The 24,377-nt window shown below is 38.0% G+C and overlaps 2 protein-coding genes across 3 annotated transcripts; both read left to right on the forward strand.

The window, feature by feature from the left end:
• Positions 1-3,302: 3,302 nt before the first annotated feature.
• On the forward strand, positions 3,303-8,111 carry LOC143848537 (uncharacterized). Its single transcript, XM_077357489.1, has 5 exons — positions 3,303-3,554; positions 3,669-3,718; positions 4,194-4,317; positions 4,533-4,637; positions 7,275-8,111. The coding sequence occupies exons 1-5, from the start codon at positions 3,377-3,379 to the stop codon at positions 7,895-7,897; spliced, it is 1,080 nt and encodes a 359-aa protein (XP_077213604.1). The 5' UTR covers positions 3,303-3,376; the 3' UTR covers positions 7,898-8,111.
• A 2,592-nt stretch (positions 8,112-10,703) lies between these two features.
• Positions 10,704-23,547, forward strand: LOC143848264 (F-actin-capping protein subunit beta-like). Of its 2 annotated transcripts, none has more exons than XM_077357163.1 (8): positions 10,704-10,942; positions 15,975-16,045; positions 16,233-16,346; positions 16,558-16,640; positions 16,725-16,798; positions 16,955-17,074; positions 23,139-23,208; positions 23,320-23,547. In XM_077357163.1, the coding sequence occupies exons 1-8, from the start codon at positions 10,814-10,816 to the stop codon at positions 23,370-23,372; spliced, it is 714 nt and encodes a 237-aa protein (XP_077213278.1). In that variant the 5' UTR covers positions 10,704-10,813; the 3' UTR covers positions 23,373-23,547. The 2 variants fall into 2 exon arrangements, with proteins under 2 accessions (XP_077213278.1, XP_077213277.1); XM_077357162.1 differs by having other exon boundaries at positions 10,705-10,942; positions 23,139-23,234.
• The last annotated feature ends 830 nt before the right edge of the window (positions 23,548-24,377 follow it).

Here is a 24,377-nt window from a genome sequence, read left to right on the forward strand (position 1 = left end):
CCTTGGGTATGGGACTAGGTGAGACCCAGTATTGGTACATGACACTTTTAAGGGCCTAGCCTAATGCGTTCTTTCAGCTTTGGAGCTTTTAGCATATTGATTGGGTATCTAACATTTGGTATCAGAGTAGCCACCACATCACACGTTTGAGTCACTGAATGGGGGACCTGTGGGTGGTAAAAAAAATGTCGTGAATGCTTTTTATAGGAAAGTTACCACTGGGTTGGACTAGCTTGCACCTAGCCTGACACGTTCCAGCTGTTGAGCATTTGGCATATTGGTTAGGTACCTAATTGGAAGTCATTGTTTCCACCAAAAAAGGAGCATTCCAAAGGCCATTTTATGCTAGTTTTCTCAAAGCAAAGAAGGAAAACAAACTCTCCTACAAAGCAACAAATGCTCATATACGACATGTTTAGTGGGAGAGAGGGACCAAGAAATCTCTCTAAAAAAATCCATGAAACTTGTTTAATGGTTTCCAACATGCCCAAAATGGGGTCATGCAAGGCGTGAGAAATTTATAGCATATAACATTCAACAAAGAAAAAGTTGAAAATGGACCCCACTTGAGCAAGAGTTTAGGATCATCCAAATACCTACATGGTGGCCCACTATATCAAAAACCCTGATCAACATAGATTCATGAGATACTCGGTAGATTGGGTTCGGCCTCGGTCTCTTTCTATCATGTTAAACGGTCGGCTAATGGGGAGGCGAATAGATTGGGAAAACAAGGAGTTTCGAGAGAGCATTTAGAGCTTTTTTATTCTCTTGTTCTATGTCTTTTCTTTTTCTTCTTGTTGTATATTTTGGGTCCTTCTCGGTCCTTTTTAGTTAATGAAATCTTTTCGCCATTAAAAAAAATACATAGATTCATCAATACATTGCATGGCTAAGATCTGTGCAATTTGCGTGAAAAGGAAAATTTACCACAAATCTCATGTTTTAAATCAGGATCAGTCATGTTTTAATTGGCAGTGTCAAATGATCCCGATCTATGATCAAGGGTCTTTAATGCAATTTATATAGAAATTCATATAGAAATTCCAGTTATTGATGTCGAAGTACTAAATTGGACGCATGGGATGGTCTTGTGGTAGTGTACAAGATGAGCAATCCTCATAACCAATCTTCTTCACTTAAGGATTGCAAGCTTTTCTTGATGAGTTTTAGCCGCCAATCTTCTTCACTTCAGTAATCCTCTGGATTGAATGATTAGAATTCCGGGGAGATTCTTCAGATATGGGCCACGCATTTGGAGTTACTTTTATAAGATTACAATGTAAGCTTTGTGTTAACTATCGGTCAGTGATCTCTCTATCTTCTCTTAACACAAATAAAGGTTATCTTCTCTTAACACAAATAAAGGTTAATGGCTACCTTCTCCTCCTCCTTTATTTGTGTTTTAAAAGAGCGAGGTTAATTTTTGTTAAAATGTCCTTCATTTTCACGTCCACCCTCCTTATACCTCATTAAATTTCTCCTTTCTATGCCGAAGCAGACTAAAACGAAGGTCCTACTTACTCGGTATTGAGACTGTACGTTTTAAATTTTTTTACTAATCTACTAATTTGGAAAGATATGAGAGATTTACTTGAGAAAAAGGTAGATTTAATAAGAGGGAAAAACTTCTTTTTGAAGGACTAGTGAGATGACCCGTGCAAATGCACCGGTTGAAATATATTTCATTTTTTTAAAAGTCTAATATCCCTTTGAATTGCAGGAAACCAGTTAACAAAAAAAAAAATGAAGAAAAAAACTTCCACCACAGAGTCTCGCAGAGTCCCATGTCACTCTTTCTATTTTTTAACTTTTCTATAGGAACTCTGTTGAATACGGTGCGTAGGAGTGCAGCTCGGATTGCGTTAGGTCAGGTTGAAGCCAACTCGAACTAAACCCGAGGAACCATTTACTCAACCCAAACCTAACTCGAACCAACCCGACTCGACCCAAGTTCCAACTCGATGAGGTTCAACCTGATCCAACCCGAGGAACCCTTTTTCCAACCCTACCAAAGTTTCAACCCGACCCAACCTGAATTTTTAAGCCTACTAAAAACTAATAAAAAAAAAGGGAAATAATATCATCACACCCATATTTTGATATTTTCACAAACTATCATGTCTTTTAGTATTTAAAGAGCCGTCAATGGTTATTACATTTCCCAAAAAGCGACCATGAGCCAATTAAAGAAGAAAAGACAGCTTGGTTTGTACAAATATCAAAATATGGTTGTGCTGATAGCATTTCCCACAAAAATGATAAAAAAAAATGTTAGGTTTCACTCGGGTCAAGTTGCCCAAGCCGTCAGCCTGAACCTGACCCGAACTCAACCCGGGTTAAGAACACCCAACCCGAACCGGATTCGAATGACACCCAACCCGACCTAAGTTGCACCCCTAACAGTGGGTGAATCAAGCAAGGAGATTTCCATCCAAAATGTAATAGGGAGTTTTTAAATGGTGCAAGCACGTCAAGTCCGTATTTTTCAAAAAGTATTGTACGGCTTACACTATAGGATAATCCAAACCATCCATTTGATGGGGCAAAATGTAAATAGGCTGTGTCCCAAAATTCATCTCCACAGGATGATCCCAACCCGTGCGATCTATAGATGTTTCCATAATAAGCTGTTCCTCAATAGATCGGATGGCTAGGATCAACTCATTTACAATGTGGCCTATAAAATGGACGGTTTAGATAATCGTATCCCGAAATTTAGGCATCATGTCCCATCCTAGAAAGGTTAAAGTGCAAAGATTTAAACTTGTATTGATTGGATGAAGCTGACCATCGACTGCATGTAAATAAAACATAGATATTGAATAATGAGAAGCGCTACAATCTTGGGCCCTACGCGGGCCATGAGGAAATGACCCGACCAAATAATATGTTTCAATTCAATAATACTAGGAATGATCGTCTAATTAATTGACTATCGCATACTTTTTGTTAATTTTTTACGGGAAATGATATCCCCCTGGCGGATAAAATACCCCCTTCACGCTTTAACGTTTATTTTTGCCTTTAAAGCATAACGAAAAACGTGAAGGTGGGGGGTTTTATTCGTTCCCTTGTTTTGCTCACATACGTGCATGTATGTGCAATCAAGAGGGCACATTTTTAGCAGATTTTGCGTCCAAAAGATAGGGAGAGGGAGAGAAAGTTGCCCAAAATTGGATAAACCAACTAATTAGTCCTTATCTTTATCTTAACTAATTAATCCTTATCTTTATCTTTAATTCCATATAATTCTCATCTATAGATTTTTCCTATAATCATCTCTATCCGTTTTTATATATATATAGTCTCTCACAATCCTATTCTTCTGTCAATTTCAGTAAAATCCTTCTTCTTTTTGGCTGCTCAATCAGCCATGGCTAAAATCCATGCTGCTTTTTCCCTTTTTCTCTCTGTGTTTGCTCTTGTAAATGCATCTGTTGATCCCCAAAAGAAAATTGTTGGCATCTATGAGCTTAAGAGAGGGAATTTCTCTGTCAAGATCACTAATTGGGGAGCTACTGTGATCTCTGCCGTTCTTCCTGATTCAAAAGGTTTTTTTTTTTTTTTTTTTTGTGGGTTTTGATTATTGATTATGGAAAGTTGATTTGATGGTTGATGTGGGTATGAATTTGATATATTTTGTCTTTTTGGTGCTGCTTTTGCAGGAAATTTGGCTGATGTTGTTCTTGGATTTGATACAATTGCTCCATATGTGGTGAGATATTTTTTGTAATAACAATGAATAGGTTTTATGTTTTCTTTTCTACTTTGTAATTATTTTGGCCCTGTTTGGATTACTTGAATTTTATGGAAAAGCTTGGAAAAGAAAAACCTTTTTCAGAATTTCTTGCTTTTCCTTAAACCACTACAGTTCAATTTTTATCTAGAGAGACCCTTTAATTTATAAAGATATTCCTCTAAATAAGCCATAACCTATCATTTCCCTCTAAATTGTGGAAACAAACAAAATTCCTAGGAAAAAAAATCTGCAATCCAAACATGCTCTTAGTTTTCATGATCTTTTTATACTGTTTTTTTAATTATTTTAGTGAACTCATATGAATATGGGTGATGTTTATTCTATTTAACATTATGATTTTTTAATTATGATTTTTCTTAAAAATCATTCATTGAATGCAGAAAATGTAGTAACTACATACATATTCATTAACTTCTTTATTTTGTTTCAGAATGATACAACATATTTTGGGGCTATCGTCGGGCGAGTGGCCAATAGAATTGGTGGGGCTCATTTTGATTTAAATGGAAAAAAGTATAGATTAGTTGCAAATGAAGGAGAAAACATGCTTCATGGTGATCTTTTTTCCCTTAATTTCTCTTCTGCGAGGAATGATAGATACAAGGGAGCCCTTGCATAAAGAGCCTCAGAAGGGCTCATGAATGGATCCACGTCATCAAATGTAACTGATTTTTCATTTCAGAAAATGACGTGGATTCAATGAAGAGCCCTTTTGCCGCTCTATCATTGCTCTTATTTTTTTCTTAATTTCTCTTTTGCTCTTATATAGGCGGCCATAGAGGATTTAGCAAGGTTATTTGGACAGTAAAAGATCATAAAGCTGGGGATTTCCCTCATATCACATTTACTTACCACAGTTTTGATGGAGAACAAGGTAATGCTCCTTTTCCCTTTTGTTTTTTTCAATTTTGTTTGATATTGGCACCACCTCCTTTTCAAGTTCTATGATTTTGGTGTCGCATTTGTTGCATTATATTAAGGGAAAACACTAAAAAATGCCTACACCAAAACTTATTTACAGGAATCCCCTAAAAATTTCCTTAATTACTATTGTCACCACCTCTTACTTTTACTTTTAATAAGATGAGTAGAAATAGCAACAAATCCCTAAAATCACTCCCCTCTTAACGTTTTGATTTTGATGAAAAATCTGTTTAGTTTGTCATTCGTTTTCTTTCCATAGGAATTTTTTTTAGAAAAAATTCTCGTGGAATATTTTCAATGATGGATTTTTTACACCTATCCATAGCACTGGTGGGGCCCATCATTTTAAAACACATTTTGATAGGGTGAGTCCCATCATTTTACACACATACATAGCATAGGTGGGGACCACCATTTTACAGCTCATGTTTTGTTCTGTTGTGATAGGGCCCGCAAATTAAACATTTTTGATGGGGTGGGACCCACCATCTCTACCCAAATCTTGCCTGGGCCTTGGGCCTACCATTTTAGTTCATGTTTTGATGTAGTGGGTCCTCTGATATATGTCCAATTCCATACAAAGAGTTTGATGAGGTGGGTCCACTATGTGCCAAAAGTCATGAATATGTCAGGGCCCACATTTACAACTAATATAATGAGAGAGAGAGAGAGAGGAGATTAGATACCGCTCCAGAGAGAGAGAGACTATTTAATCTTTATCTATACGTAACGGTAAAATTGGTAATGAAAAATTTATACATTATTAAAGGCATTGGACGAAGAGTATGGTAATTAAGATTTTATGGGGAATCTTGTAGATAAGTTTTGATATAGGGGGTTTTTAGTAGTTTTCCCTTAGGCTCTGTTCACTTTTTTTCCCCCGAAAGGAAAGGAAAGGATTTTGTTTTCCATTCCTTTCCAGGTGACAAGGTAGAAGGAAAAGGAATCAAAGAGGAAAAGGCTTCGTTTTCCTGGAAAGCCTCTTTCCGATTTATTTAATCGGAAAGCAAATCTCAAGTAACAAGGAAAAAGTCAATTTCCACGTCATTTTTAGCTTTTAAATAAGAAATTCCACATATGATAATAGTTTTCCCTGGAAAAGAAGTGAACATAGAAATTCTATCTTGTCAAGGTCTTGTCAGGGAAAAAAAGGGCTGTTTTCCAGGAAAAACAGCACCAGGGAAAAGAAGTGAACAGAGCCTTATATTAACGTGTCAACTTTGAATTCTTGACCTATATGTTCACTCTCGTCCAACCTTTCGACTTCTTTACCGATAAGGCCCATTTTGTTTTGGATTTTGAAAACTGATTTTTGAGTTCAAAACTGATTACTGGACTCAAAATTAAACGCAATTTGCCAATTTGGAGTCTAAAAATCACTTTTGGACTTGAAACGAAATTTTCAAAACCCAAAACAAACACAACCTAATGTTTCTTATTTGGGACTGTTAAAGTGGGGCCCATCACCTTCTCAAGGTGCAGGCTTATTTTCCTCCCTCGAGAGGGTTACACATGTAGGGCACTGAACATACACCATTTGTTTAGTGTATACACTATTCACCATTATCAAAACACAATCCTGGTAACAAGTGGGTCGGGTCGCACTTGTATGCATTTCATATGTGTAAGCGATCCAAATCCTTCATTATGTGGACCCAATCCCATGTACAAAATTGCACTATTAAGAGGGAAATGATTTATCCCCCTCTTCTTCTCTGACCCACCCCCTTCTAGTTTTAAGAAGTAGTCATAAATACACTAAAGGAGGTGTCCCGGGGAAGAAAAGGGGGGAAATGTGTCACTTCCCTATTAAGATGATTATTAATACCATCCGACCATCTGATGGGAAATAACCAACACTCTTCCTCTTCATCATCTACTTGCAATCTTCAAAAATCCTCTAATTTCATGGTTAAGATTTCCCGATCAATATGATTTTATTTAGGAAATGATTTCAGCACAACCATATTTTGATATTTGCACAAATCCAGCTGTCTCTTAGTATTTAAAGAGCTGTCAAAACTCGAAAGGTTATTTAAACCAAAAGTTCTCACCAGCTAATTAAAGAAGAAAAAGACAGCTGGATTTGTGCAAGTATCAAAATATGAATGTGCTCATAACATTTCCCTTTTATTTAGCCAGATCAATATGATTTTATTTAGCAATGATAATGGGTCCCACTAATGACACATAGGAGAAGATCCTTGAATTCAATGGCGGATGCACTGGCGAAGGCAGGAGTTGATCTCAATGTCACACATATTGTGACAGGAGAACATACTAGGGAAACATTTTGAATTGTTGTTGTAATTTTGATTTTGTTTTGGTGGGAGATGAACCATTGAGCGTTACCGCGGTTTGTTTTGGCCGGGGACTGCTTGTCCCCATCATAATCTATGATGATTGGAATAAAATTTGAGTTATCTTTAAAAAAAAAAAAGGGCCCCACTAAAACCATGGTTGAGATCATGCATATACAAGCCACACATTCCAGATTAGATTTTCCTTATGGAATCCGTGTCCAATGCTTGATTTGTTCTACTTGTCAAATGATTTTGCTAGTTCTAACACACTCTTCCTTGTGTAGGATTTCCGGGCAATCTGGCTGTGGTAGTCACCTACAAAATAGTTGGAGATTACAAACTAAGTGTCAAAATGAGAGCCAAAGCTCTAGACAAGCCCACTCCAGTGAACCTAGCTCAACATACCTACTGGAACCTCGCAGGCCACAACAGTGGAAGTATCCTCTCAAACACAGTCCAAATCTTCGGGTCTCACTACACTCCGGTCGACGATTCCCTCATCCCCACGGGCCAAATCCTTTCCGTGGAAAACACGCCCTACGATTTCCTTCACCCCAACACGATCGGAAGCCGATTTGCCGATCTCCCTACAGGATATGACATCAATTATGTGCTCGATAGTTCGCGCCCGGATCCCAACGGCTTGAAAAAGGCGGTAATTGTGAAGGATAGCAAGTCTGGTAGATCATTAGAGTTGTGGACTAACCAACCAGGATTGCAATTCTATACAAGTAACAAGTTGGTGGATGTCTTGGGGAAAGGTGGGTATTCTTATGGGCCCCAGAATGGCATTTGTTTAGAGACTCAAGGATATCCTGATTCTGTAAATCACCCCAATTTCCCTTCTCAGATTGTGAATCCTGGGCATGTTTATAGGCACGACATGTTTTATAGGTTTTCTTTTTAGTAGGATTGAAAACAATGCATGGGGTGATATGGGGGGGTTTTGGTTGAAACAGTAAGGTATCTAGTTATCAATTTGTGTTCATGTGTTTTGCAATTGAGGGAGAGAATTCTGTTATTATAATTCAAGAAATCATTTGTGATTAGTGCCTTTGGGCTTTTATTTCTGATGCAATAATTCAAGAAATTCAATGAAGAGTTATGTGTTTTTTTTTTTTCATTTCTTTTTTATTTGTGGTGATATAATGATTTCTGATAGAGACCCTCAACCATGTTCACCATGTGTGGTAGCCAGTGATTGCTCCAGTGGAGATGGCTTTTAAATAAGTTGAGCCTAGTAAGGAGTTTGGCCAACTCAACAGGGGCAGCTGCCCTCCTCATGCTACATGTGGCTCCGCCCCTAATACCAGATATACATGTATAAAATCGGGCCACTGTAAACGTTGGCACCTTGTACGAAGGATGAGTTAACTGGCTATAGGAGTAAAGGGGAGGGGAAATGCTGGAGAGGAAAAAGCCAACTGTTATCATAAATTGTTTTAGAAGACGGGTGGAGAGTAGTTTGCATACTTAGGCCCGATCTTGACCGTCCACCCAATCTTTATAGATCAAAAATATAATATTAGGATAATGATATTTCCCTCCTATCAATCATTTCTTCACATGTCTTGAATTGATGTGCAGGACCATTTCCTTAGACTAAAGCAATACATGTCTTGATTGGTTTTCAAGTATCTTCAAATCCACTCCATCATTGGGCCCCACAAGTGTCCGCAGCCAATGGTACACATGGCACAAACTAATTGAATAAACAAAATGGGCCACACAATTGGAGAAAGGTCATTCGAGTCACCCTAAACAAACAAAGAATTACAACTCATCTGTGTGTTAATAGTAGCCATTAAGTTTTAAATAACGTGCAGTGAACTCATGGCTATCTTCAATGGGGACCACCCGGGGGCCCACTCATTTGCTGTTCTAGTGTTACCTGTATTGGGGACCACCTTTCATTTCCGGACTATTTTAATCTGTCTAAAATTCTCAATGGTCATAGGGAATAAGTATCCCAAAATACCACTCTGAGCATGTTTGACAACCATGAAATTTTTTCCCATAGAAGCTGAGACGGGGGAGGAGCCTTGAGAGGGTGGAGAGTGGAGAGAGCATGAGAAATCCCTAAAAAAAAACCATGAAAAAAAAATACACTAGTACACTGCTCCCTCACTCCCCCCTTCTGCAGTCTCTCCCTCACTACCCATTTCTCACTACTGTCCGAGTGTCCCCCGCTAATATTCAATATTCCATGAAATATTTTTTTCATGTTGCTAAACATGACCTATAATTACTTTTACACCCCCTGAAAAAAACCGCCAAATTCAATTTTGAAAAAAAATATTAAAACGGCGCCAAGACAAACGTTACAAATTAAAGAGACATTCTTCCATACATTCGGTCTTCAGTGTCAAATGCCGCGTAATCAAATAACTAGAATACCCTTAGAACTGTAGAATTTTTCATCTTCCTCTTAGAAGGTAAGGCTGCAACTCGAGCCGGGTTTTACCCGACCCGACCCGAAAATAGCCTGAGTTGGGTTCAGGTTTCATGGGTTTCGGGTCGAGCCGGGTTGAGCATTCAAAAGCCCGCATGAATCTCAGGTCGAGCCAGGTTTGAAGGGGCCCGACCCGACCCGACCCAAGTTACATAAGTTATAGTATGTACATTTTTTTCTATTGTTAGTTAAAAGTTAAAAGTGAAAACCCACGCATGTGAGTGTAATTTCTGCTTCTATGAGTTGAGTTGATTCAGCATTGTTTGATTGTAATTACAACATTGTTTGATTAGAGCATTGTTTGATTCAAGTGTAATGTGAGTGTAATTTCTGCTTCTATGAGTTGAGTTGCCTTGCCAAACAAGAATTTTTCTTTAAAAATTGCGTCAACGTGAAAAAACCCGACCCGCCCGACCCGAGTTGCAGCCCTATTAGAAGGTGACTTCTTTCAGTTCATTATCAAACGAATAATGATATGATAACCGAGTTGAGGACCGAGAGTAGAACTGAACAAATAGCCTCTTCATGTCCCTTGTTTTCTGTCTTTTTTTCCCTTAAAAGGGCAAAACTACCCTTACTGCCGTGCCATGTGGCATGTAGGGATTTGTTAGGTTCCACTCTTTGTCTGCCCCAATTACAGAGCCAAGGAGCTGACTTCATGGTAAAAGAACAACCAAAAGTCTAAAAGAATGACCTGATCTGCGGCCCTAAAATTTTCGGGGCAAGTTCGTCAATCCACTATTCAAGTAACATCTCAAACCTAGATCATTGTAAGCATATTTTGGTCCTTATCTCATGACGAGATTTTATATGGTGTAAGACCTTATAGTACAGTAATTTTCAAAAAGTGCTGTACGGACAACACTATAGGATGATCCAAACCGTCCATGTGATGGGCGACAACGTAAATAGGTTGTGACCAAAATGAAAATTCCCATAGGATGATCCTAACCCTCCGATCTATAGAGGAACTGCATAATGGAAAACTCTATAGATCGGAGGGTTAGGATCATCCTATGGAGATGAATTTTGGGGAAACAACCCTATTTACGTTATGTTCCATCACATGGACGGTTTGGATCATCCTATAAGGGCTGACACCCTATAAAATATCGTTATGACTTATGAGTTATGACAAGCTAAAATCAGAAAAAACAAAGGGTGTATTTTACCACGCATAGTGTATTGGTGTGGGTCCAGGCCATCGACTACCAATGGAGATAACCACTCCGCCTTAAAAAAGTTAAAAAGGAGCCCAAAAAACAAATTTCATGGGTATACAAATATACAATACAGATTTCAGCGAGGGAAACTCGGATCAAACAAATCTCTCACTCTCACTCTCTCTGTGATTCTGAGAGAGATCTAGAAATGGAGGGTGCCATGGATTTGATTCGTAGAATCTCTCCAAACGAGTCTGAAACGGCTCTTTCAGCGCTCTTATCTCTCCTCCCTCACCACTCATCTCATCTCCTCTCTCAAGTTGATCAGCCCCTCCAGGTCATTTTTCTCTCATTTCCCCTTTTTCCATCTGCTTTTATTTCAACAAATTTTATTTTTTTTGTTGTCTTCTTTCGTTTTTTTCCCGCTTATTCTGAAGAAAGTCTAGGATTCTCGCTGTCAAATGCTCCATGCGGCTCTTTTGGCCCTTTGATTTTGATGTTGTTAGGGTTTATAGCGTCCAGATTGGAAATCGAGCTCTGATTGTTCTATTTTTGCATCGATCAGCGCAATTTGATATTTCCTTTGGATTCTGTAACTTATGTATTTCGGTTTACCTTCAAGTCGATTGCATTCGGTGCAAATTCTTGGATTTTGTTCCTATTTAGATTTTCGTGCAGTTTGCTAATGTGTGATTCTTTTGATTTTGATTGATGTGGTATTTTTTTGTTAAATTTTTTTTTTGCCACTGATGGCGTCAAAGGGAGCTAGTTTTGATTTGGTGTGAAAAGGGAGCTAGTTTTGATTTGGGGTTTTGAATGCTTTGATTTTGTGTTTGAGTCGACTTTGTGTCCTTTGGAAGTAGCTGTCGAGAAAAGCAAGTTTTGTTTCATGTTGATTTTTTTTTATATGAACTGTGTTGATTTGGATTTTGCTGGTTGTATTTGTGGGAGCCCATTAAGATATTGTGCTTTGGTGGGAAATGTCTGATTTTCTTTAATGGATTTAACTGATGGAGTGCTTATGGCGATCTATCAACTTATGTGAAATTCCATGGATTGCTTTCCCTTTTGGTCGATTTATGAATTAGGCAATGGTTATTGTGACCCAGAGAACCAAAATTTCAAATCTGCGACATTGTTTCCTTGCATCTGGTACCTTTCTACTGACCGTGATTATGTTTTTTATTTATTCCGAATGCCCTGTATTTGTTTTTTTTTTTTTTTTGTGTATGTGTGATAATTATTTTATTTATTAAGCCTTATTTACAAGTCATGAGTTGTTTATCTTAATGTTTATCACCACATGTCATTTCAGAATATGATCTTTTAAATGGAAAAAATATTCAAATTATTATATAGAAACTGATGCTATAAATTAATCTTTTTGCACCTATATTACCTGCATACTGATGCTGTTGTTAAAGATATTGTGAGGATTTGATATAAAAGGATCCTCTAAGTACCAAAATCATAGGATATAGTTATGCCAAGGACTGATATGTTGGGTGGGGTAGGTCATATGGGTAAGATCCTTTAAATCAAATATGGTCTGAATTTTCAAAAGCACACACATCTCTCGCATAAAACAAGTTAACATTGCTCTTCTAAAAACATCTCTCTCTCTCTCTCTCTCTCTATATATATATATATATATATATATATATATATATATATATATATATATATATATATATATATAGAGAGAGAGAGAGAGAGAGAGAGAGAGAGAGAGAGAGAGAGAGAGAGAGAGAGAACGGTTCCTCCACACTACGGTAGTTAAGTTATCTACACACTAGCTTTAAATACAGTGGGGGCCCACATCCAAACCATTCATTTGAAAGGCCCTCACATACATAGCGTGTGCACAAAAAATCAGATCCAGAGGATCCTCCTAACCATTAGAACCGTTGATGCAAAAAATTGACTGATTTGCGAAGGTTTATAGATGTCCATTTTACATCCACAAATCGTAGGGTTGGGATGATCATATGGATCTGATTTTTTTTGCACACCCTATCTATGTGAGGGCCTTTCAAATGAATTGTTTGGATCACCCAAACAATGTGGGCCCCCACTGTATTTAAAGCTAGTGTGTAGATAACTTATCTACACCAGTGTGTAGGAACCGTTTTCTCACATATATATATATATATATATATGAGGAAAAGGATTGTACGCTCAAGCGTACCAAGCTTATGGTACGCTCGAGTGCCCAATCACATGTGGGCCCACTTTGTTTGGATGATCCAAAGCATTCATTTGAAAGGCTCTTACATAGATGGGATGTGTACCAAAAGTCAGCTCCATAGGATCATCCTAACCCATCCATTTGTGGAGGTCAAAATGGACAGACACTGTTTGTCCACAAATATGCCCATTTTTGCCCTCCACTTTTGGAGGGGTTAGGATGATTCATTGGAGCTGATTTTTTGTACACACCCTATCTATGATAGGGCCTTGCAAATGAATGCTTTGGATCACCACAAAAAATGTGGGACCAATGTGATTGGGCACTCGAGCATACCATAAGCTTGGTACGCTCGAGCGTACAATCCTTTTCCTCTCTCTCTCCCTCTCTCTCTCTCTCTCTCTATATATATATATATATATATATATATATATATATATATATATATGAGGAAAGTGTTGGTGCGCTCGAGTGGCCTAAGCTTAGGTGCGCTCGAGTGCCCCAAACTCATGTGGGCCCACTTGTTAGGATGATCCAAAGCATTCATTTGAAAGGCCCTTACATAGATGGGGTATGTACCTAAAATTAGCTCCATAGGATCATCCTAACCCATCCATTTGTGGAGGTCAAAATGGACAAACTCTGTTTGTCCACAAATCTGCCCATTTTTGCCCTCCACTTTTGGAGGGGTTAGGATGATTCAATGGACCTGATTTTTGGTACACACCCTATCTATGATGGGGCCTTGCAAATGAATGGTTTGGATCACCACAAAAAATGTGGGACCCATGTGATTTGGCACTCGAGTGCACCAACACTATTCACATTTCCCTTATGATGAAGAATATAAATGAATAAAGTAACATTTATTATCTAAATGCCATCTTTCTTTTACCATTAAAAAAAATGTCATCTTTCTTCTTGTTTGCATGGCTCTTTCAGTTTTTATTCAGGGATACTAGTGAAGTGACGTGACATCCTAGTGAAGTGGAGTGGAAAGGAAAGTGAAGTGAGAGTGTTTGGTTGTTGCTTGAAGTAAATCATTGATGTTGTTGGGAAAGTTGCCTTATTTTCACCACTCGGTGGAAAATGCAGCGGCAAGGCAAAATAGAAATTGCCTTTGACGGTGTTGGGAAAAACCAAAAATAACGTGAGATAGGGTTTTCTCTATTGTGGGCTGCAGAAAAACAAGAAATCTTTGGTGTGTCGGCTGCCAAAGGAAGAGAACGGAAGATAGAGGAAGAGAGGAAGAGAGGGAGAGAAGAAGAAGAATAATAGAGGGTTTTCTTCTTGGGTTATTCTCTTGGGTTTCTCTTGGGGTTTTCTCTCGGGTTTCTCTCGGCGTACGATCTTAGGTTTGGGAAGCAAGGAAAGGGTTGCGGGTTTTGGGTTTGGGTTTAATCCATTGTAATCCTTGTATATTGTTTTTCTCATAGTGGAAGATCGTATTTCTCCCCCGTGGAGTAGGCTTTGCCGAACCACATAAAATCTTGGTGTTCATCTTGTGGCTTGTTTATTTTACTTTTCCGTTATATTTGTGCATGATTGGATCGGATTGCCTGGCAGATTTTCTCAACAGATGTCAATATCAATTTGATTGATGGAACAATAAATAAATCCTTAATTTGACAACAACTCAAATGACTAGAATTCCCAAAATTCGATCAAAATTTGACCAAATTTCTCGAAATTTGACCGAAATTCCCAAAATTTGATCGAAATGGTCAGAACGACAAAAAATGGAAAGAGGTTATGATTTGAATTTATTTCATTTTATTAATGCAGAGAATGATATTTGGTAGGCAACATCATTGAACTGCATAGCAGAGTAATTGTATCTTATTCATGGGATGTCAGATCGGCATGAGACCAATAATACCTTACAACTTCGTGGTATTGACATAGAGACGGGGTCCTTGGGGGGGAGACACATCATTTTACTTTCTTATACTTTATTAGATTGTACTTTTTATTGACTTTACTGTTCTAGACATGTGCGACAATGCATATCATTAAGTGCTCGATGTGATTAAGCCATTTCTTGCTTATGTGATGGTTTCGAAGTATGTATTTGTTCTTGTTCTAGCGTTTCCCAAATTTTCATCTTAAAATTTCATCATTTGCCGACTGGAACTGAACTCAAAACTGAAATTTAAGATCTTGTTTAAAAAACCCCTGCAGAAAATAACTGCAAAAAGCTTTCGAATTGAAGTTTTATTTTCCAAGAAAAACTCCACAAACTGCAACTGGCTGTAAATACAAATTGAACCAAAAGAAGATTTGTTTTCTTATTCAAATATCCAAAACCTACACCTACCTACTACATATATATTATATATTATATATTATATATAATATATTATATATTATGGATATATGTGTGTGTAATTTAAAACTCTCAATTCTAATGACTTTCAAAAACAGAATCACAACAGTTACTACTGGACTTAAGAAAACTGGCACAGAAATTTGCAATTTAAAATACAGTCATCCATAAATGGAACCCATATGTGTCACATTGAAGTGGGCCCCATCTGCATCAGATTTTCCATCACGAGCAGTGGCCTCTCCTGTCTTCTCTGGTTCGTGTTTCTGCTCCATTTCTAGGTCATAAACATTACTAATATCTTAAAACTCTCGAAACTAATGACTTTCAAAAACAGAAACACAACAGCTATGGGAATTAAAAAACTGGCACAAAAATTTGCTATTTAAAATACCATATTCCATAGATTGACCTCATATGTGTCACATTGAAGTGAGCCCCGTCTGCATCAGATTTTCCATCACGAGCAGTTGCCTCTCCTGTCTTCTTTGGTTCATATTTCTGCTCCTTTTCTAGGTCATAAAAGTCCCGATATTTCCTCTCATTGCCTATGTTTTAGCTACTTTCGGATCTTCCATCTTTTACCTATGTTGGTCCATCTCATCCTTTACTTCAACGTGGGGTTGTACTACATCAAAAGGACTTGCCATGCCTTTTTATTTGCTTGTATCTATTACTTGGTTTGACGAGCCAAACCCTACAGTTTTGTTTTTGGAAAATTTTTATCATGTATAGTTGGTTTTTAAAATGTATTCTGTCAAAAAATATGTTTTGTATATCAATAAAAATGAAAAATCTCTCTATTTTCTTTTCCACCCTTGGATAATTTAAATTTTGTGTGGACCAAGAGAACAGGTTTTCTGCGATTTGGACTTTGGAAAGGAGTTCATATTGTGTGAATACAACCGAGATGCAGATTCGTATAGGTAAACAGCTAAACCAATCCAATAATGTTTATTCATTGCAATTTTTTTGTTACAATGTTATGGCATTGCAATTTTTTTGTGAACTATTTCAGATACTGCTTATTTTTTGAAGTTCATTCACAGTACTGTTCTATTACTTGTTGAAATTTAGATGAGGGGGTTGTTCACTTGCCATTTGCCTTTGTAGATCTCCTTGGTCAAACAAGTATCATCCACCCTTGGAAGATGGACCATGCCCGTCAGATGATTTGAGGAAACTTGAAGTCGAAGCAAATGATATCTTTGCAATTTATCGTGACCAGTGAGGTCCTTTGCTTCCCTTTGTCCTAGACTATGTTTATATTTCTTTAAACATAGTCTTTCTATTTTCTTAGCAATATCTTTAGTTGTTGGTTTGTCCTTCCCTACTTTATGTAGCTAGTTGTGCAAGTAATTCCAGCTCTCACATTTGAGGGAAGCTTTCTTTGTTTCTGAAGAAGTAATAGCAACTTTTTGCACAACTGCATTGGTAGGTATTATGAGGGTGGCATTTCATCAGTCTATATGTGGGAAGATGATAATGATGGCTTTGTAGCTTGTTTTTTAATTAAAAAAGGTCAGCTTTTCTACTATTATGGCATCTCTCCCAACAAAAAATTTATATGATCGCATTGATATATAGTGATTGCTGTGTATGAAGATGGTTCAAAGACATGGCACGGTCGAAGAGGTTGTTTGCAAGAAGGCGCATGGGATGCTATTCATGTTATTGAGGTGTGAACAATTTCTTAGTGGATAGAATGCACCAAGTAACTGAATTTTTTTCCATTCTTTTCTTGTTTCCTGCAACCTCGCTCTATTTTAACTAAAGATGGTTCCTTTCCCATGTTTATTATGATATATTAACTTTCTCATTTTCTTACTTACTAGGTTGGTGCTCAGGAAGAAGGAATAGCCCATTACTGCTTAACCAGTACCGTTATGCTATCATTGACCACAAGTGATAAGCCAACTGGCACTTTCAATTTGTCCGGATCAATCAGAAGACAAGTATTTCCTCTTTAAAATTTATACAAATAAGATTGAATCTTTTGTGCTAAGCATTAGTAGTTATCTCTCAGGGCATGCCTCAGTACTAATAGTTTTCTTATTGAATATTTAGTCTACAATAGATGAGTTTTATTTTCAGATTGCTAGCATGTTCATGCAAACTCATATGGATTTTTATTGCTTTGGTCTTATTATTCATAGTTATAATTAATATCAAACTACAGGAGGCAAATGTAACTAATTCTGCATTCTTTCTAGCTCTATCCAATAGTCGCTGTGGACATTTCTAAAGTGAACATTGTTAAAGCTTTTTTATCTCCCATTTCTCAACTTATTATGTTTGATTTCATCTAAATGTGTGTCATAGCGGCAATTGACGATTCAGTGTTCACTTCATCTTTTCTCCACGGGTACGGCTGGTTCCCGCTCACCCTCCTATCTACATTGGGGAAATCCCCTTTTACTATTAGTCTATTGAGGTCACTACAACCCAATCATAGCAATCAAGTACAACCTCTTCATTGTCATCGCCACCTTGTATAAGTCTTGGGAATATCTCTACTAAAAGTGTAATGTGACACCATTTATGATGTCAGAACTTTACCCTTTGCCCTTGTAGACTCTGAATATGATCACCTCGTTAAATTTATGATTTTGTGTCGGAAATTCCCTCCACCAAGTCAACCCTTTGAATCTGTAATTGTTGTCTAATATCCAATTTGCTGGCGTCCTACCATATTTACTTTGTTGTTAGTATGGGAGGTGAGGAACAAGAGGCTAATAAAAGGGGTTTTGATGCCAATGCAGGCGATTCACTATTCTATTTTCTCTACCATGGTAAGGTAGGCCATGGGTGTGAATGAGTTCAGTAGTGTCATATAGACTGATCTTCGGGCCGTCTGGGATGTGGTTATGGTCAGTTATATATGCATGACTGATCGTCTCCTCAGCGGTCACCTCTCCCTCTTGGCGTTCTTAAGCCTAACTTGATGGTTCTAGCATAGACAGTCCTGATACGGGTTGGATTCTCGGATCCACAGAGGTCATCACAGCTCGGTTAGGTGGGTGTTTTCAGGGCCTATTGAACTGATGAACTCCGATGAGGCTAAAGCCCTCATACTATAGATAGGAATCCTTATCATCAGGTGTGATGCACTTGGTTCTTAGGTTGTTGAGGATAATTCGCTTAATGATTGAAAGAGGGAAAAGGATTCCCTTGGAGATTTTTCTCATGCGATGGAGGATGTTTTAGATGGTAGGGGCCAGGCTGTTGTTTCTAGCACATCTATCAGCGGGCTAGTGGAGATGTGGACTCTTTAGCCCACTACCGGGTGGCCATAGAAACCCTGACTATTTGTGGGTATTCCTGTTTCTGTTTTGAGGATATGGCTTGAGCTATTGTTTTGTTGTTTTCTTCTTTCCTTTGGTTGACCAGCTTGGTCAAGTTTTTGTCCTCTTTGTTTTCTTAATAATGCTTTTGTCTTTTGATTACCATTCGAAAAAAATTCCAGCAGGTGATTTTTTTAATCGAAACAGACTCTATTAAAAAATCTCCAATTACACTTGACTCCCAATCGAGATGATTAGTCACTAAGCTATGGGTACTAGAAAATAACCTGAAATAGACATAGATCAGACAAAATATGGCATGGAAGGATACTTCAAAACAGCTGTTACTCTTGCATAAAGCCCTTGGTAATCAAATCAGCACGAGACACTCCTTCATTAACTAATTTATCAGCCTCCTGATAGCTTTTTTCACAACACTGCAGGATTTGGTGATACTCTAGGCTGTCGAACACTTTCTCAAATATATCTTCGAGTCTCCATGGGTGTCCAATATTTTCCTTACGCCACCCGAAGATTAATATCAAAGAGTCCAATAGCATTAATTTCAGTTTCACCCCCTGCCCAAGAGCTACTGCTTAAACATCTGTGGCATTTTTAATTCCAACTACACCGGTAGAAGTTAGTAAGATGACACCATTGCCATCACTAACAATACCTCCAACACCCGCTCTTTCTAGGGTGTCTTTACTTGCTCCATCAGAGTTTAATTTTAAGCAGCCCAAAATAGGTGGTTTTCATCTAGGGACATTCTTCAACTTCGGTTCAGAACTTTTGATGTAAAATCATCATTTTCTTTTCACCATTGACAAGTGCACAACTCTGAAACAGTTAGTCATTACAGCCCATTCCACCACCTACTAATAACTAATATTTCTTCTTGAATCTTGTTATCAGAACTTGTTCTTCTAAATATTCTCCCATATCTTTCCAACCATATTGTCCATGGTGTGGCTAGGAGACTTCCATAGAGTTCTTCATCCTGACGACCATGAAAAAAGCTCTCCAAGCAGCTATAAGTAAATCAATAGATTTTGGCATCATCCAATGGCACCCAGATATGAAGAATATATAATTCTACTAATCTGGGGCAACAGGGCAGTGGAGAAGGAGATGATTAATAAATTTTTATTGCTTTGACACATGCAGCAAGTACTCAGGATATTTCGATTTCTGTCAATGTGTTATACATTGATTTCACTGAAAATATTCTATTCAAAGACAATGGCCAGATTCCATGGTCCTTTCGTGGGACTTAATATATGTAGAAAACCGAGAGGACTCTAATCTCTCAATTAAGGATAAAACCATGGTTTTAAATTTCGACTGAAATCCGAAATTTCGAATTTCGGATTTCGGTGGGGACCGAAACCGAAATCTGCCGAAATTCATTATTTCGCCATTTACGAAATTTCGGAATTTCGGTCCGGAATTTCGAACCAAATTACCAAATTTAGGATTTCGCCGAAATTTCAGTTCGGTGGGGTCCGAAACGGTTACCGAAACCGAAATTTTAAACCATGGATAAAACACAATGTGCAGCAAAATGTTAAGAAGAGATGCAAGAAATGCAATCACACAAAACAAGTTCCTTACTTAACGGCACCACCCAAGAACTCTCTGATTCTTCTCTACGAATTAGAGTGCTCACTGCTGCTTACTTGTTAACAGCGAACCTAAATAAATCCATGAATAAGGTACTAAGGGGTTCATCACTACACCATTTATCCTCCCAAAAGTTTACCCTATTACCCATGCCAACTCTGTACTATGTCCACATGTAGAATTTCTTTGCTACTTTGTCAATACCCTTCATCCTTTTCCTCCTGCTAACTTCCTTGGGCACCAACCATTTTCTTCCACTCCAGTTTTTTTTTTTTGTTTTTTGATAATTTCTCTCCAAAGACTTGATTCCTCTTCCCTAGACCGCCAAAGCCATTTCCTTTGGAGAGCAAGGTGCATCTCCTTAGCTTTCTAATTCCCAAACCGCCCTCTCGTTTTGGTTTGCAAACCATATCCCACAATGCCAAGTGGTATTTTCTGCTTTCCTCCCGATCATTTCAAAGAAACTGCTTTTGGATTCTTTCCAACTGATTTAGTACACTATATGGGCAAGCAAACGACGACTTGTAGTAAATAGGAAGGTTTGCTAGTGCTGATTTTTAAGTGCTATTCTATTACCAAGAGATGACGACCCCCCTCCAAGTGGATAATTTTCTTTCAAACCTCCCCATCACCAGGTTCCACAATGATTTGTTTGGCTTACAAACTCACAATAGCAGCCAAGATAAGATCCTGACAATTTCTCTTTGGTGCTCCCAACAACATAAGTAATCTCTTCTATTGGTGGATCTTCCACCCACACCCTGTCACCACTAACTATGAGAAGTTTACTTGCTTACTCAATGCCGCCTCATAACATTGGATTACTGCTTTTAAGTCTTATAGCCTGCTCTATAGCTTAGATGCTCCACAGAACAGTAGTGCATAGTCTGCAAACTTTTAGTGACTAATTTTAAATTGTAAATCATCCACCTTAATGTCATCGAGTAAACCCCCCCACCAGTTCTCTTGCTCTTCCACTCACACTAGGTGGAGTTTCTATCAATGTACATGCGTTTTAGGGGAAGATCTAATCATGGTTTTAATGTTTCTTCGAAATTGACATAAAACGACCAAAATATTTTGGTTTCCATCCCCACGAAACAATATCGAAACCAAATTGTATACCGAAACCAATACCATAAATATATTAGTGATATACTATACCTGAATGTATTACACAATTATATTTATATGGATTGGCATGTGAAATGTGTTATATGTATTATGGATTACATGTGAAATGTAGTATATATACTAAATTATGAGACATGCGTGACACCGCATGTCACTAGTTGTTCAATGTATGATGGTCGTGTTGCTTATGTGAAGGTTTCTGTGTGTATTTGCGCTTATTCTAGCATTTCCTGACTTACGATTGTAAAACTATATCTTTTGCATATGTTTCCATATGTTTCCGTGATTGTACAAGACTTCTGCCGAAATTTCCATCTGAAACCGAAATTTCCATCCGTTTCTGTGGCGACTGCAACCGAAATTTAAAACTCTGGTTCTAATATTATTCATTTTTTTCCAGTATTTTGTTGTTTTCTTCCAAAAAATCCTCACACCATCTAAAAAAAAAGCACTTTTCTGTTATTTAACCATGGATGCATGTAAGATGTGATGCTTGATCTGCCTTGCTCATGGAGCAAGGAATGATGAAATAATGTGAAACAAATGCAGAACTAATAGAGAAATTATGCACAAGAACACATAACTACGCGATAGAGAAGTGCATGAAACAAATGCAGAACTAATAGAGAAATTATGGACAGGAACACATAACTACGCGATAGAGAAGTGCAACTACAGGAAAGGAACTCATTTGTTGAGAAAGTTGCCTTGTTTGCCGTGTATTGTGGGTTTTGTGGTGGGAAACTAAAATAGGAAAGGATCTCGTAAGGTTTTTTTTTTGGAAAAAATAAAACTCTCATATATCTACGACAAAAAAAGGTGGGAGGCTAAAGTGGCAGCTGCATGGGGGAGGTGGGGGGCTAAGAGGGAGAGAAAATGAGAAATAGAGTGAAGTAATTTCTTGGTTTTTCTCTTGGGCTAGTCTTGTTTACGGTCTTGGTTGAGCAGACAGATGAAGGGTTGCGGTTTGCAGGTTCGGGGTTAATCTTGTTGTAATCCTTGTATTTTGTTTTCTCATAGGGGAAGAGCGTGTTCTCGCCCGTGGGCATAGGCATCTTGGCCGAATCACGTAAAAACTTTGTGCATCTTGTGGGTTGTTTTTTTCTTCTATTCGATTTCTTTGCAGGGGATCAGATCCGATTTTGCCTGGCGGATTTCTCAGTGTAAGTGTTATGAACCTAGTGTCTGAGCAAATACATTGCATGTCACATCAGAAGTATTTCACCACTGAGAATAACATCGCTCCTATAAATCCAAAAGTTTAATATTTCCTACCATGGCAATGGTGCCCCCTTTAATGATTTCTTATGTTGATAGAGGGTTATTACATCCCATGTCCCATTGTACTTTGAATGTGGCCACTCTACTTGTATGTTGTTCTATTTCTTGAATATGACCATAATGGTCTTCGTCATTCGAAAAAGAGCCGTCACTAAGTTATGAGTGGATTGCTACTGCACCCATCCTCTTCTAGAATGGGAACTATTTGCCATTTTAAATTGGATTGAAGATGGAGAAACAGTTAACTAACAAATTCAAAAGAACTTGTAACTTAAAGATGGTTGAGTTGAACGTGTATGAATACTAGCACCTTAATCTGCCTTGCACCAACTTGACAATGCATAGGTTTTACTTCACAAATCCTTTTGCTTGCATGTCATTTTGAAATTTGATTGCTCATGAAAACTAAGGCCCTGTTTGCGTTGGATTTTGAGAACATATTGTGATCCGAAAATCAGTCATGGACCCAAAATTACATTTAATTTTGAGTCCAATACCCAGTTTTGGACTCACAATCGGTTCTCAAAATCCAAAGCAAACAGGGCTTCAAGTGTTTTCGTATTTCCACAGCTTGTATTATTGTAATCCTTGTTCCGTCCTTATAGAAGTTTTGGATAGTGTATCAATGTTTGATTTCATATAACGTTTGGATTTGTGCTCCAAAATATGAACATTTAGTTAACATTTCTACTTGCAGATGAGTGTAGACCTATCGGTCGCAGAGGGTCACCTCTGCAATATGGGGAGGATGATAGAAGAAATGGAGAGTAAGCTGAGAAACTCTCTAGATCAGGTTATTCCATCGTGTCCTTTTTTTCTTCCATCACTATCTGCTAGTTTTGTGCAAGCATTGTATTCCTGAGCCATCTCAACAACAGGTATATTTTGGGAAGACAAAGGAGATGGTTTTCACTCTACGGCCACCGCCTGAAGGAGTGCAACTTAGACTGCCAGATTGTTGATGTTGCAATACAGTTTGTGTCATGAGAACTGTGAGAGGCCATATTCTGATACTTTACAGTATGCTTCGCTTATTGATGCTGTACTTTTTTCTTTTTTTTTAAAGTTGACATATTTCGTTAATATTAAGATAGCAATCGGGGCCAGTAGTCCCATCTTGCATTACAAAATATTAAGGTGAACTGGGGCTACATGCCGGTACCAGTCCAAGAAAAAGATAACATTGACATTGGATTATGTACATCCCTGTACTGCACAAAAAGCTGTGATCTTTACAGTACCGTTCAACCGCAAAATATTTACCGACTAATCAAGTCACACGACAAGCACACACTGCTTGGCCACACCTTGGAACCTAAAAACTTCATCTTCCGCGAATGGGATTTAGATGACTTTACGCCTTTGACCTCTGCATTTCGAGACTCCATCCCCAGGCAGGACCCAAATAAAAATGACCAGATAGAACGAAGCGAAAGAACGAATCTCTCAAGCTACTAGCTTTAAGAGAATTCCTTCTTGATGTTATACTAACTATACCTATTCCTGCTGAACTTTGGATTGCAGGCGTCAAACAAAAGCTCTTATTGGCTCCAAGTTTTATTCTGTTTCATAGACTCGTGTTTATGTTATCTGAGATTCTACTTCCATATGGGCAACAAGTTGAAGCTACCACGACGGCGTGAAGTTGTAGTAAAGTAGCCCTCTGCAAAAGTCGTCCATTGTCGGATATCCCATGGCCAAAAAATACCCCAATCTTGTAATCCTAGTAGCTTTTTGAGATTTAATGTGGCGAGTGTGGGTGAAATTCAGTTTTTTTTAGAAGTACAGTGGGGTTTGCATTTTCTTAGGATGATCCTAACCCATCTGATCTGTAGATGGACTGCACATAATAGAAAATTCTACAGATTGGAGGATTAGGATCATCCTATGGAGATGATCTATGGGTTTGTGGCCCAACAAATGAATGGTTTGGATC

This window comes from Tasmannia lanceolata, unplaced genomic scaffold, assembly GCF_043159265.1.
Source record: "Tasmannia lanceolata isolate RefF3 unplaced genomic scaffold, GAP_Taslan_0.1 ptg000016l, whole genome shotgun sequence".
Lineage (NCBI taxonomy): Eukaryota > Viridiplantae > Streptophyta > Magnoliopsida > Canellales > Winteraceae > Tasmannia > Tasmannia lanceolata.